Below are 14953 nucleotides of genomic sequence, written 5' to 3' on the forward strand. Positions count from 1 at the left end.
GGCCAAACCTCCCCATACACACACATGGTGGAGAGATGCATAAAAAGGGGCTGAGAAGAGGAACCAGCTGTTCCCAGTCCGACGGCGCAGAAGGAGAGACAACTTGCTGAAGCAGATTGAGCCACGGACCGCACTTCAGAACCACGGGGGAGCTCGGACTTCACACCGCCAAGAAAGGACTGGGTTCCATCGCCCCATCCCTGGTTCTTCATTCGATCGTCGGTCTCGTCTCAGCCCAGCAATTACAAACTCTGCAACAAGACTTGGAGGAAGGACAAAGCTCCCTCAGGGATGAGGAACTGGGTTTTGCAAAAGGATTCGGACCCGTTCTGCTTTGTTTCTTTTCTAACGAGGGTTTTTTCCACACAAGGCAAAGACCTCAACCAAGGATGCTAGAAATTCCTGTTGCCAAAGATCCACCATCGTCTGGGTATGAGTTGAATCTGCTCATTGAAATTCCATCTCAGAACTTGCGACTTTAGTCAGGGAAAAGAGGACAGGGTAGTAGGATTGTACATGTAAATTTTATTACACTGTTTTTAAATTATTTACGATTGATTATTGATTTGTATGTCGCATATCCCTGCTTAAGCTTGCTTAATAAATTTATACTATAAAATTCTAAAGAGGTTGGTGGACATTGGAATTAATAGAGTCATTTAATCTTCGTTCAGTTCTTTTAATTAAGGTAAAACTAATGTACATGATTCCAGTAAATAGGAGGCTTCATAATTTCCTTTGGTGAGAATAAATAATGACCCTGGGACTTACATCTAAGTCACTAAACATAATCTAGCCGGTTCCAAGTGCAAGTTATGATTTAGAAAGTGGGCTACCGTTAACAGAAGTGGTTATTGGAATTATGCAGCTGTGAGGGCTACTCAGCTGATTGTTTCTTAACTGTAAAGGGTCATAACTTCTGGATTGGAGGTAGTTAGAGCTAGACGAATCACTTTCGCCACCAGTTTAAATAGATTATCTCTTATAGAGTACTTTTAGGGTAATACCCAGGTCTCAGAGATTTTCCGGACCTGTTAGACAGAGAACTGGTCAGTAGGCAGCCCTGGGTAGTAGTGAGGAGTGGGCGGGGCTGACTATTGCAGGATAACCTTCAGGTTGGGGTGAAAGTCCACCTTCCTTTGTGAGCACAACTGAGAGAAAGTGAGTGGAGGCGTGGCATTTTCACCCGTCTACCTGTTTTTACCTCCTGCAGCTCTCATTCACAGACGGCAGCAGCAGCAGGGCTGTCGGAGCGACGCTTCAGCCGAGACATGAGCGGACGAGTCGGAGACCTGAGCCCCAAGCAGGCCAAGACCCTCACTGAGGTCAGAGACGATTCCCCAATCTGGAATATCTGCTGGAAATTCTGGGAGGTTTATTGTAAATAACTTTGGTTTACGTGAGGCTGATATCTTTTGGTTTGCACTGATCCAGCGTCAGATACTCTCCCAATGGGAACTTTGACTGTTATGTGCTAAAGCTCTGTGTTAAAACTTACAAACCCACAACCAAACGTAGTTTCTTGAAACTACATTTGTTTTTCTGAACAATCTTTATCACAGGTTGTACAAAGTTCCTCCTTATGGGTCAGAGCTGTTTGTTCTCCAAAGCTTTTTGGTTTTAATCTGTGAGTATATGTACTACATTAATAGCTCCTTTTAAATAACATCTTCACGTTTTTGTAATGGTCAGTAATGACCATTTGCTTTTATTTGAACTCAAAAACTAAAAGCAGATGAGCTTGGATTTGAAAATGTGTGTATTTAGGTTTGTCCACTTAATTTTAGTGAAGCAAAAATGGATTTAGCATGACAAATAATGACTCTCTGTTTAAAAATGAGCAGAAATAGCAACTTTTACTTTGCAAATTGTAACCATGTAGCGGCAAACAGAGATCTAATATGGACTGGAGGGCTGTTAAAATGTCCATAAAATGTTTTCGGATCATCAGACAAGGATAACCTGATGATCTGAAACATCATCATGCATTTCCTGCTTTTTGAGGAAATACAAAAATCAGCTTTGAATGACGGTTCCATTTGAGGGGAAAAGTTTTCCAAACCGTCCTGCTTGAAAACTAATCAGCCACTGTAGCTAATAACCTGCTGCGCCACCGCTGGTATCACAAACATCAAGTGTTTGTTTGAAGTAATAGAGTCGATTTACATCCCTGAGGGGATTTTTGATCCAGTCATTTTGCAGAATTGTTGTAATTCAGACATATTGGAGCGTTTTAGAGCACAAACAGCCTGTTTAAGGTCAAACTATAGCATCTACCTCGGATTGAAGTCCACACTTTGACTGGGCCACTCCGACACTTTCATTTAGGTATTTTTTTATTTTATTTTCTTGCTATTCAAAAGTGGACTTGAGTGGAATTTCTCTGCATCGATGCATGATGTGTTGCATTTGAGACCGTCTTCATGTTGCTGGACAGGTTCCATAGAAGTCAGTGAGTGAAACTAAACTAATGAGTGAAACATTTGCTTATTCAGTTATTCCATGCTTACCGAAGGTGGCAGCTGGTTTGAGTTGCTTTTTTTTTTCTCTAATAAAAGCTGCTTTTCATGTTGTGTTTGTCTGATGTTAAAAATCTTGTTTCATGATTTGAAACACAAAAGTGGCAAAAACAGAAAATAAAAACGATCCTGGTGACTCTGATGCATATGCATCCAAACATTATGTCTCAACTAAAATGAGAAATGAATGCATGAGGCTTGGATGAAGGGAACTTAGAATTTAATTGCTATATTTTGTGGTACTATTGTGATAACGATAAAAGTTATGAAATCAATTTACGACAGTTTTCTCTAGGTAACTGGTATGGTTGTGACTGTAGGAGCAGCAGTCACAGCACCATATATACAAATGTTGTTTTTGAAAAAAAATTCCATTTAAAACAGGCTTCCTTAGGACACCACTTCCTTAAAGTGATGGTGAGATTTTTATCACTAAGCCAAGCATAGCTACTGCATTTACTCATATTTTTGAATTTGCTGTTATTTAACGATGCTCTCGTGAATAAATAGTGGAGAAAATAGTAAAAATATCATTTCCGATAATACTGCCAGTCTTGTCTTTTATTTAATGTGATTCATTGAATTTTATTGAGACGATAAAACTTTTAATTCTTCTGGGAAATGTTTTATGATAACTGATAAACAATAAACAATAAAGGCCCACTGCGAGATTACATGCCATGTTTTGTTCATGTTTATCCTAGTTTCTGCAGACAGAGCTACACCAGCAGCCCACTAAGGTTTACTTAAGCTGCTTTTCCTTCTCTTAAACTCTTTGTGACGAAGAATTGCGCCTTGGCTTTGCTTTCAGTTTCGGGAGAGGATTCAAGATGTCCTCCCCAGCCTGCCAGCTCAGCATGACCACTACCTCCTCCGCTGGCTCCGAGGTGAGTCTCAGACTTCCAGGTTCACCTGTTTAGTGCTTTCTGGACACCGATTGAAGATTTAGGGAACACAGTTTGACCTGTTGGTCTCCGTTTGCAACCAATCAAGGATAAGTTGACCTATGTTGCTCTTTGGTTGAACTGATTGATCATAAAATAAGGTGCAGTTCAGTCTGTTAGTACAGTTTTAATTAAATGTATTTATATAGTTCCAGCAGCATTTTGGAATAAAATTGCTGCCAGTGTTGCTCAGCAGTTGAAGGTTTTACAGTAAAAATTAACACAGGCTCATGAGGTATGTAGGCTTCATAGATTTGGTTCTTTTCTGGCCATACTGGCCACTCAAAGGTCAGTAGGAGGGACACTCAAAAATATTCAGAACTACTGCACTGTTCAGTGGCCAAAAGCAGCAGCTTCAAGGCAAACATGATTGGTGCTTCACTAAAATCATGTTTGAAAAATAGATTCAAGGATCAACTTTAATATTTTGGGTATTCTTTGATGCCAACGGTTGTCATCGTAGTACACTTACCCTCATATCCGCCGCTTCTTGTGTTTGACCTCTTTGTAACGCAGCTCATGCCGTCTGAAAGGGAAACACGAGAGGTCAGTTTCCTCTGACTCAAACCAAACAAAGGCAGAGGCCGACAATCAAACCTGTTCCTATGTATTAATTAGTTTTATTTTGTAACCAGGTTGCTGTGTATTGCAGGTTTCTGTCCTTTTGAAAATGAGATCTAAGATCTCAACAGGGTTTACCTGGTTAAATAAAGGGGGGAAAAAGTCACACCGTATTAAATTTCTTTGGAGGTCTGGGGGAAAAATACCAGAGCTAGAGGCTGCAGTATCTACTGTACACCTGTGAGTTGAGGATTGTTAGTCTTCTTTTCCTTTTCACACCAATATTCAGTGTTTGAATATTTCAGACAGTGATATTTTTACTGGTATTTTCACACAAGATTGTCAATCCATAAGTATCTATTTCTGCATGGTGCCTTACATGAAGTCATATTGAAAATTATTTATTTCACTAGCTTAGTTCACTAAAACATTACTTAGATTATTTAGATACAGACTGACGTTTTTAAGCCTATATCTCTATTAATTATGACGATTTCCCACTTCCAACCGATGGCAGATCCAGGGGGATGTTCAGGGCAAATATAGACGTGTGCTTTTTGGTCTGAGAGGGGGGTAACATTAGATTTTTACTGCTAAAATCAATTTTAGAAAACACAATATGATTAATTTTGTAATTGACAGGGACACATTTTTTTAAATTTCTGTGAACAAAAAAATCAATAAATAAGGGGCCCTTGGAATTGTCCTAACTTTCCCCCCCCAATACTGTACCCCTGGATTGCAGCGAGTGACGCAACAATTGGATTAAATGAACAAAAATGAGTCGTTATTTTATTATTATACATTAGTTTTATACATTATTTTTAGCAACCTTTTAAACGTGAGATTTTAATCACGGCAAATTGTGTTGTTTTTTGTTTTTTTTACATTTGTACAGTATCTAAATAGTTTTGCACTTTTTGTAGTTGGACAAACAGTTCATTAGTCTGGTTCTTTAATAAAAAACTTGTGTAAACAAAACTTTTCAGCCCTGATTAAAAGGACCCAACAATTTCTGCACATCGCAGGTTTTCATGGAGTTTGTTCCAGAGCTGAGGAGCATAGAAACTAGACGCTGCCTCATCTTGTTTAGTTCAGTTAGTAGGTCTCTGACAACCTGAGAGGTCTGCATGGTTCACACTAGACAAGCATTTCAGAAATTTATTTCTGATTTTCTTATTATATTTAATCCATATATTATAAGATATATGGATCTTATTTTGACCGTGTTTCTGTTAGAGAAATTTAAATCTAATGCAGTCTTGTTCATCTAATTCTTCTTTTCAAAAATGACTGAAGCTTTTAGAAACTATGTATCTTTTAAAACCCGGAGTTAAAATGATATTCAGGTCTATCATGACTGAATGAAAACTTCTGATTACAACATTCAGCATATGTATTTTTGGTGAATGTCTCATTAATGGTATTTTGGCAGCAAAGAGTTCATCATGTGGTAATTTGAAGGAAATCTGTTTTCTCAATCAGCTCCACTTGTTCTCTTCCTGAAAAAAAGTCAAAACTGATAGAAACAGTAAGTCTATAAAATTATGTTTCAGTAGCTCTGCTACTGCAACTTTATGTTTCTGTCAGAAGCTTCCAGAAGCTGTGGTCTGTCTGGTTAATGGTCCACAGTCAAAGCAGGTTGAGATCGATGACCAGAGGTGTGTGTGTGGGTGTGTGTGTAGGTGTGTGTGTGTGTGTGTGCGTGCACTGCCTGTTGACTTTGACCAGTTTCTGTGCTTGCTTAAAAACAAGCTGACAGTTTGAAACTGTGTCAAAGGCACTGCTCAGAAGACACTGTATATGCATTTTTCTATGCACGAAATATGAAAAAAAAAATACTTAGAATGAAAAGTACCTAATCTCCTCTGCATTAATTTCACTGTTGTCATTTTGGAGACAGCAACTAATGTGAACGTCTCTGTTCCTGAAAGGTGAGGTTATTCTCTTCTCACCATCCAGAAGCTTCATTTTGTGTCCCCAAAAATATCCATCCCAAATCCATCACACTGTTCCACATTAAATAAAACTAAAAATATTAGTTTTATTTAGACAGTAAATAAACATTCCTTATGTTGGATTAATTTAACGCCATTTCTCCTGTGCTTGTTTTGGAGTGAGCCTATGAGTAATGGAAGCTATCCAATATCCTAGCTTTAACATAAAACACAGATATTAAAAAGATATATTGCTCTGCTTCGAGTGATAGGCATCAAATATACATTTAAATGATTTTTGCTGCAGAGAGTGAGCCTGTGTTGAAAACAATTCTGGGCCACAAGTTTTGCCTAGAGGGCGTGTACAGATTGGCCAATGATGGTGTGCGGATACGGAAAAAGCAGTGATTGGTTGAAATCACTGGCCCACGCACTTTCATACACAAACACATGTTATGTCTCTCTACCTTTACAAGGTCTTTGTATTGACTTCCATTCATTTCTATAGCCTAACCCTGACCCTTAACCGTCACCAGACCATAGCTAACCCTAAATTCAATTCACACCTTAGTCCTAAACCTAACCCTTAACTCCAAAACAGTTCTTCTCCTCATGGAGCAGTAGGTCCTCATAACGTATGTGTAGAAACATGGTCCTTACAATATACAAATACAAGAATACAGACACACATTCACTCAACTGCATGCAGCAGGAAATGGACTTTAGCATAAGATCTGCCATCGGAGCAGGCTCCACTAGTCTTGGTGGCTAGAGAAGAGGTGCATGTTTGTATTTTTACCCATATTTAGGACTTAGTACTGGCTTCTATTCACTTGAGTAACTGCTCTTATCCTCACACCAGTACCGGTATATTCCTAATTTAAACCTTAACCAAAACTTAATTTACACCATACCTTTAAACCTAACCTTTATCCCTAAAATGTGTGCTCAACCATATACGGTCAGGCTTCGGCCCCATATGGCGCATTGGTCCTCAGAAGTTTATTGAAAATACTGGAAAAGTTCCTAAATAAGCAGCACGGACCTCTTTAGGTCGTAGGTTAGATAAAGGCCCAAAAGGAATCAGAAACTGTTGTTAGGGGACATTTTACTGTGTTAGACCACAAGGAAAGCATGACAATGGACCAGCGCTGCATTTTGGTCTTAATAAATGGAATTTATGAATTCAACTCACTGACTCTTCTTGAACCTCCTACATTAAGAACCTAAATGGAGATAATTTCCACAATTTGGAGGCACTGCTGGGATTTGTACCCAGAATCTCCTGCTTACCAAACAATATTACAAAAACAGCTGAATTTTATTTTATTCCTTTTATCAAATTTGGGGGCTTTTTCCTTCTCCCCTGAAGATGAAATAAAGTTATTTATTCCCAACAGTTCATATAAATTCTGTTTCTTGCTGTTAATAAATAAAACCAAACAATATGTCTCAAAAAGGGTCATCAGCGTGGATTATCAGGGAATATTTCCTGACACCAGTATCTCCTTCAAACTGGTGTCAGTGTGAAGCAGACATAATTCCCGAACCAGAGGAGAATAACTGCATGTGTTCTGAGCTGACTGAAATAAAACATTCCTAATTTCACATGGACGCTCTCTCTTCTGTTTCTCTCTTCCCAGCTCGTAACTTCCATCTTCAGAAATCAGAGAACATGATCAGGAAGGTGAGATTTTTCTGAACTCTCCGCTTTGCGTCTCAGACTCAGCTCAAGTCTGTTTTTTCTACACTGTTGTTACATTCTTGTAACATCTGTTGCTTTTGACTTTATTCATTTTTACCTACAGACTGCACCAAGGAGGTTATATAATATATAGCATTAATAGTTGAACAGGATTTTCTCAAATGTTTTTGGCCATACTTTTCTGGATTGTCCATAAAATCCAGAAAAGTCTCAACAACCCTGAACCCTCTTTATGAAACTGTTGTACAACAAAGGGTTTTCAGTCAGAGTTTTTCTCAGGTATGCTGTGATACTGACTGCTGTAGGAGATACTTCACAGCCACCATCATCTACAATAAGTCTTTGAAGAAAATTGTGTACTATAACATTTAATTACTCTCTGGGATTAAGAAAGAATTTCTGAACTGAATTTGGTTGTGCTGGATTTTAATTAGGGATATCAGAGTTGAAAGAGAGAAATAAACATTTACACCACACTTTTGAGATTATTAAATGCATCCTGTGTTGATTTAGTACATAAGACAATTCAAATAAATTCAAGGTTGTAATTATAAGGAACAAAAATCTTACTTTCAAAGAATTCAGCTTTATTTGTCATCTTTGCACAGAGACAAATGATTTTAAAAAGATTAAAAATAAACCAAATTCCTTTAAGTTTTTCGTCGTTAGTTTTACTTCCTGGTTTTTGTGAGACTCTTATTTCTTCTTCTGCTTCCTTTTCCTCTTCTTGCAGCATGTGGAGTTCAGGAAGCAGATGAAAGTGGACACCATCATAACTGACTGGAAGCCTCCAGAGGTAACTTACCCTGAGAAGACGCCTCCGCTCGTCTTCTCAGGCATCTGAGACGTGACGTCCGCCACTCCGTTGCCTTGTCGTTTGATGACGTTCACGCTTGTCCTTCTCAAGGTGATCGAGAAGTACGTATCCGGTGGGATGTGCGGCTATGACCGAGAGGGGAGTCCCATCTGGTACGATGTGATCGGCCCTCTGGACCCCAAAGGCCTGCTGCTGTCAGCCACCAAACAGGACTTCCTGAAGACGAAGATCAGACACATCGAGATGCTGCAGCGGGAGTGTCGGAGGCAGTCTGAGAAGGTCTGGGACAAACTCTCCTCTCACGTCTAAACCTAGACTCATTTTTTCCCTCCTTTTTTACCACATTTTTTCACCTTCAAACTTTGTTTTTCCCTTTATCTGTTTCTATTCTCTTCCCCTTGTCTCTTCCTTTTTTGTGAGAAACACAAAAATGTTTGCTTCTCCTGAAACTGTTTTTCACAAACATGTTTTGTAAATGTACGTGTCGGACTTTGAGCTCATGTCACAGCATAGAACTTGAAATTGCCCCCACAACATTTTAATATATGCAACCTGAAATGAAAATATTAATCTCTTAATGCACTTAAGAGATCTTCTTCATTCATCCTAATGAGAACTGCAATTCTTGTTTTGTAAATGTGACTGCATTTACAAAATAAGTAAATGCAGACAGTAAATGTGTCATAGGCATTTTGTAAACTCAAATGCCTACTGAGGCATGGATGGATGGATGGATGGTGTTATAGATGCAGTTAGTCTGCGTGGGGCGCAGCGCTGCTCACTGCCTCGTCACCATCATATCACACCCAGGTGCCGGTGTGCGTGCCGGTGGCATGCTATGTATCATAACGGTATTCTAAAAACAAAAGTTCTGCAACTCACCCTGAGAAACTGAAAATATCCCTGCAGACATGAATTGCTCTGATTATATAGTCCTGGTGTTGTTTTCTTTCTACCAATATCTTCAGCTTTTCATTTGAGTGATTCAGTCTTAAGCTGAACACAATCCTTTGGTAAGGTAACTGTACATGTCGCACTTTGAGCTCACATCACGGCAAATAACGGTCGTTTAAATGCAGTACATTGCGGACCACTAGGGGGCACCTAGAGACCGCAGGTTGAGAAAGGCTGATCTAGACTCACTTTTTTTCCCTCCATTTTATTCACCTCCTTTCCAGGTTCAAACTTTTTTCCCTTCCTCTGTTTCCTTTCTCTTCCCCTCATATTTCCTCTCCTCGTCTCTTTCTCTAACATGTCCTCTCTGTCTGTCTCAGCTGGGGAAGAACATAGAGTCCATCACTCTGATTTATGACTGCGAAGGACTTGGACTGAAGCACATTTGGAAACCCGCTATTGAGACTTACGGAGAGGTTTGTCGCTCGCTCTCACATTCCTCACACGCTGTGTCTTAAAGCCTTAATCTGTGTCTAAGCTGCTCTTTATCTCCTGCAGATCCTCACCATGTATGAAGACAACTACCCTGAGGGGCTAAAGAGGGTGCTTCTCATTAAAGGTACCTCAGCTGATTTGCAACATGGTCTCGCTGTCAGTCCAAGTTGTGTTTTCAAGTTGAAGTTGAAATGTTTCTATATTTTATTATTTTTGCTGCAGCTCCTAAAATGTTTCCGATGGCCTACAACCTGATCAAACACTTTCTGTGTGAGGAAACGCGACGGAAAATCGTGGTTTTAGGAAGTAAGATGACTCTCCTTCATATCTCTTCAAACTATAACGTCTCTGACATTGCACTATTTAATGCTAACTTTTTTTGTTCCTTGTTTTAAATTATATTGGTTTCTGCTTTTTATTACAGAATTAATAGCAAATCTGCAATAAATAATAATAATAGCGATAAATAAATAATCTTTTATTTAAGACATTGGACTCTGATTAGAAGATTACCACAGGACTATAACTCAAACACGGGGAAACCTATGACGGAATATCAGGCGAAGAATTTTTTATTATTTCGAAAAATAAAGTCATAATGTTACAAGAATAGAATCATAATAATGCAAGCATCAAATTATAATAATATGTCAATAAAGTCATAATAATACAGGATCAAAGTTGTAATAAAATGATGAAAAATGTCATAACAATGTGAGATTAAAGTCAAATTACCAGAATAAACTCGTAACAATATGAGAATAGCTGCAATAAAACAAGAGTTAAGTCATAATTAAACGAGAATAAGGTTGCAATAAAACTTTATAATTTGCAATTATGTTACAAATAATAAATAATAATTGGAATATGTTACAAATTATGTCCAAATTATTTGTTTCCTGCATTCTTATGGTTTTATTGATTTGTTCTCCAAATTGCTTGGCTGTTTGCAGGTAGCTGGCAGGAAGCGCTGCGCAAGCACATCGACCCGGACCAGCTTCCTGTGGTGTACGGAGGAACCCTGACCGACCCCGACGGAGACCCTCGCTGCAGAACCATGGTGAGAAGAGAAACCCTTAAACAAGATCCAGTTTGTTTGGAAGGTTCTGACTGAAATGATTCATCTGTTGCGCCTCTAGATCAACTACGGCGGGAACGTTCCCAAGTCTTACTACGTGCTGGAGTCGCTGAAGGTTCAGTACGACAGCAGCGTCACCATCAGCCGCGGATCAAGCTTGCAGCTGGAGTATGACGTCGCTGCCCCCAGCAGCCTCCTCAGGTATGACAGCAGGTGCAGAAATCTGGCCTGAAACACACTGAGGAATAACACGCATTAAGAGAAACAACTCTTTTTGGTGTCAACAAAAATTTGGGAAACATGTGTATTAAGAGCTTTGTAGTTATTGATGGATTCTTGTTTATTTGAGAAAAAATACAATACTTGACAGATGCAAAGAACCTTCCCTTAACACTGCATTACATTATGTATTCTTAATTAAAACTTTCGAGCTTCAGTATCTTCTGTCCTTGCAGCTTCACTGTCTCCACCCATCTCCGTCTCATTAACGTGTCTTTTTTCTAGCTCTAAAATTAAATGAGACTAAAAGTTTTCCCTTTTAGACTCAGTTTGGATTATTAAAATTATTTCTATTTGCTAAATCCCACAATAATGAGAGTTTTTTCCCCCCAAGTTTAGATTTTTACATACATAAAGATGATTATCTCTTTAAATAATTTCTGACCCACTTTTTTTACTTCCGATCCCAATACAGACATCTGTAGTTTAGTTTTACCGGTCCAGAAAAACACAAACATAAATGTCCTGAATTACAAACTTATATGATAACTCTAGACCAATACAGCACATGTAAATACACCAGTAGCTTCACCAGTTTGATCAAACATGTATGTAAACAAATTTAATTTGTTCAGTCATAGCAGTTAGGAGTAGAACAGCCAAAGGAAAATAAATTAAGAAACTGACAGACACAACAGGTTGACTTCCTTGGTCAAATATGTAAAACTTAAACTGCAACAAACCTTCTTTCAAATGGTTCAGAAAGTGCAATTAGGAATTCTAAATATAATGTAAAATAAAGTGGTCGCTCAGAGTACAAAGCATAGAAACAGACTGAATAGATCTGCCCTTATGGATCAGGCACCTCGTCACCGATACCAGATCTAGAATATTTTTCAACATCAGGACCAATACAGATATCAGTATCAGTAACACCAGTCAGTTGTGTTTTAGTACATGCAGGGAATGGGTTTTAAAAATCAAATGCATCAGTAGAATAAGACGCAGTTCTGTTCCCTGCTAGGTGGCAGTTTGCCAGCGATGGAGCAGACATCGGGTTTGGAGTGTACCGCCGTACCAAGGACAGCAGGAGTCAGAAGGTAGCCGAGATGATGCAGGTTCTTCCTAGCGAGCGGTACAACGCCCACCTGGTCCCAGAAGACAGCTGCCTCACCTGCTCAGAGCCAGGAGTCTGTGAGTAACCGCTCGTTTTCCTCAGGTTTATCTGAATGTTTGTCAAGAAAATTGGTCAAAATCTATGTATGTCTGCGTATGTATGGAAGTGTGAATGGGTGAATGTGGTTCTGGTGTAAAGAGTTTTGAGTGGTCAGTGTGTAACAAATGTGTCTGTATTCTCTGCTAGCTGTTGCTAACCGCATCCCTCGTCCCTTGCAGACGTGCTGTGTTTTGACAACAGCTACAGCGTCCTCCAGTCCAAGAAGGTTAGCTACAACGTGGAGGTGATTCCTCCTGCGGATGAACAGCTGCAGACTCCGTGCGGCAGAGGGGACGTGAGGCTGCAGTGAGGACACGCAAACATTACATCTCACATTTTGGTCACCTCGCTGCCTCACGACTACTGGATTTAACCTCAGCGTCTCTCAGTGCACTGCGTGTTAGTTCTTAATTGTTTGGAGCCTTAATTGTAAAGCTGATTAATGCGAGGATGAGAAGCAGTACTGTGAATGCAGTGTACTGAAACTGTCCCAAAATGATTCAGAACTGAACCACAGAGGTCAGTTCAAGCAGTCCAGCAGAGATTCCATAGTTATCAAAGTATGCATTGCTTTTACTAAAGTGTGATAAATTTACATTTTAATGAATAATGATAATTTTTTCAGATTATATTTATTTTTGGATCAATTTCCTGCAAGATTTGCTAGATCATGAACACAACTCATGCAGTCTATACTGCCATCTACAGGCCAGTTTTGGGTGATCCAACGTCACCAGTAACAGCTTCCTCTCACCACCTGGTTGTGTTTTCAGCACTTTGCTGAACTTTGTTGAGTTCTACTTTTAAAGTTAATGTGCGTAACAGTAGGACCTGTCCTCTTCACCAGTGGTGGGGCTAGAAATTGCCCGTTGCTCACTCAGGAGTGGCGAACCACTGAGTGGCGTCGGAGTTCAGAGCACATCATCAGTATTTTCCAAACTCAATTCAAATGCAATTCAAAAATACTGTATTGATTCCAAAGGGAAATTAGATTAATTTACTGTAGACAAAATGTATTTTCTTAAGATGAAAAAATGTATGAATGTATTCATAAATTTATGCTCTCTAATCATATTTCACTGCTGCCACCAGATGTTTTGGAGGTGAACTGCAGCTGTGGTCGATAGCAGGTTACTCTCTGGCTCCGCCCCTTCTCTTCATACCTTCTACCCACCATTTCCAGACAGTAAACCAATCTGGAATGTGAGGTAAAGAAAATGAGGTGTGTGTGAGGGGAAAGTGATCTCATGTCTCGGTTTCTTCTGAAGTCGGAATCTGTGCAGTAAAACGAGGATTCCCACAGATGCTGAATCACTTTTTTTTTTCTCGACTTGTGGCCTAGAGTCACAAATGTGTACTAACCCCAGTATTACCCTGGAAACCAGCTCTCTCCCTGGTCTTTTACCATAAGGGACAGGAGTTCCTCCACATGGGAAGGAGTCTGCTGAAGTGGATTCCACTGGGAGGAATCCTCAGTCCCAGAATCCCATGCAGTTGAACTAGATATTAACCAATTCTTTGCAAATGAATTTGTAAGATTTTTTTTTGTTGTCACTATTTGACCTAGAATCAGACTTAACTCGTCCTCTGAGTTACAAATGTTTTTGTGTTTGTCAAAAATGACAAAAATTAGACATTTTTTAAAAACTTTTATTCAAATTCAGACCTGTACATTTCCTCAGTATTAAGTAGAATTTTCTTATGAATTAGGTTAAATGTTTTTGGATATTCTTCCATAAGATCAGGGCTTAGTGATGGCTTTTTGTCATTCTTAAGCCCTTCTGTGCTTGTGATCGGTGTTTGTTTGCAATACCCACTTTCATCCAAGCTTAAAGCTCCTGACTGACGTCATGAGATGTTATGGTACCACCTACAGTATTGTGTACAGTGCACCAGCCTGTAGAGGGAAATCCTTCCCCAACATGCTGCTGACACCTCCTTTCTTCCCAGTTTCTGTGAAGAAACACTAGATTTTATGTACCAAAACATGTTCTTCTGGAGAGAATCCATCTGATTTCTGAAAAGACTATTTGAATTTTTCCCAGCTGTTCACATTTGGATAGAATTGTTTGAAAAGATAAATGCATCTCCTAGAGTCTTTTGGGGATTGTACCCATCTTAGCTGACTTTTCCCCCGATGATGTCAAGCAAGGAAGCCGTCTGCATAAAGCGTTGCCTTAACACATATTCACCGAGTGAGAATAAGTGATTATTCATATTTTTAAGTAATGTAAATGTCTAGTTTTAATATTCTTGGTGTGCAATCTGTTAATAAAACCACTTGACTGATCTTTTGTGTTGAGCTGTTTTTAATAGCAGCCAAAAATAAAAAGCAAAATGGAGACACAACAAGACGCCATTGAAGTATTGACTCTGCAAGTTAGAAACTGTTAGGGCATGTCATAAACATGCAATAATTTATTTTAATTTATGATCGCTTCATTAGATCAAGGTTAACAATGTTGAAATGTTGCAATAAGAACCTATTGTGTTTAAATATGCCAAATTATTTTTTTTAATTGAACTTTATTTTATTTTTTCACATATCCCCTTTCCTGTTGTGCCTGC

At 39.1% G+C, this 14953-nt stretch overlaps 1 protein-coding gene across 2 annotated transcripts; it reads left to right on the forward strand.

Moving 5' to 3' along the window:
- Positions 1 to 399: 399 nt before the first annotated feature.
- LOC102225664 (SEC14-like protein 2) lies at positions 400 to 14675 on the forward strand. Of its 2 annotated transcripts, none has more exons than XM_023338010.1 (13): positions 400 to 430; positions 1227 to 1325; positions 3331 to 3406; positions 7605 to 7648; positions 8400 to 8462; positions 8574 to 8762; positions 9758 to 9853; positions 9936 to 9996; positions 10095 to 10178; positions 10826 to 10932; positions 11012 to 11151; positions 12194 to 12363; positions 12565 to 14675. In XM_023338010.1, exons 2-13 carry the CDS (start codon positions 1272 to 1274, stop codon positions 12693 to 12695), a joined length of 1215 nt encoding a protein of 404 aa, XP_023193778.1. In that variant the 5' UTR covers positions 400 to 430; positions 1227 to 1271; the 3' UTR covers positions 12696 to 14675. The 2 variants fall into 2 exon arrangements, with proteins under 2 accessions (XP_023193778.1, XP_023193777.1); XM_023338009.1 differs by having other exon boundaries at positions 410 to 430; positions 1214 to 1325.
- Positions 14676 to 14953: the final 278 nt, after the last annotated feature.

Source organism: Xiphophorus maculatus, chromosome 8, assembly GCF_002775205.1.
Source record: "Xiphophorus maculatus strain JP 163 A chromosome 8, X_maculatus-5.0-male, whole genome shotgun sequence".
NCBI classification, from domain to species: Eukaryota; Metazoa; Chordata; class Actinopteri; order Cyprinodontiformes; family Poeciliidae; genus Xiphophorus; species Xiphophorus maculatus.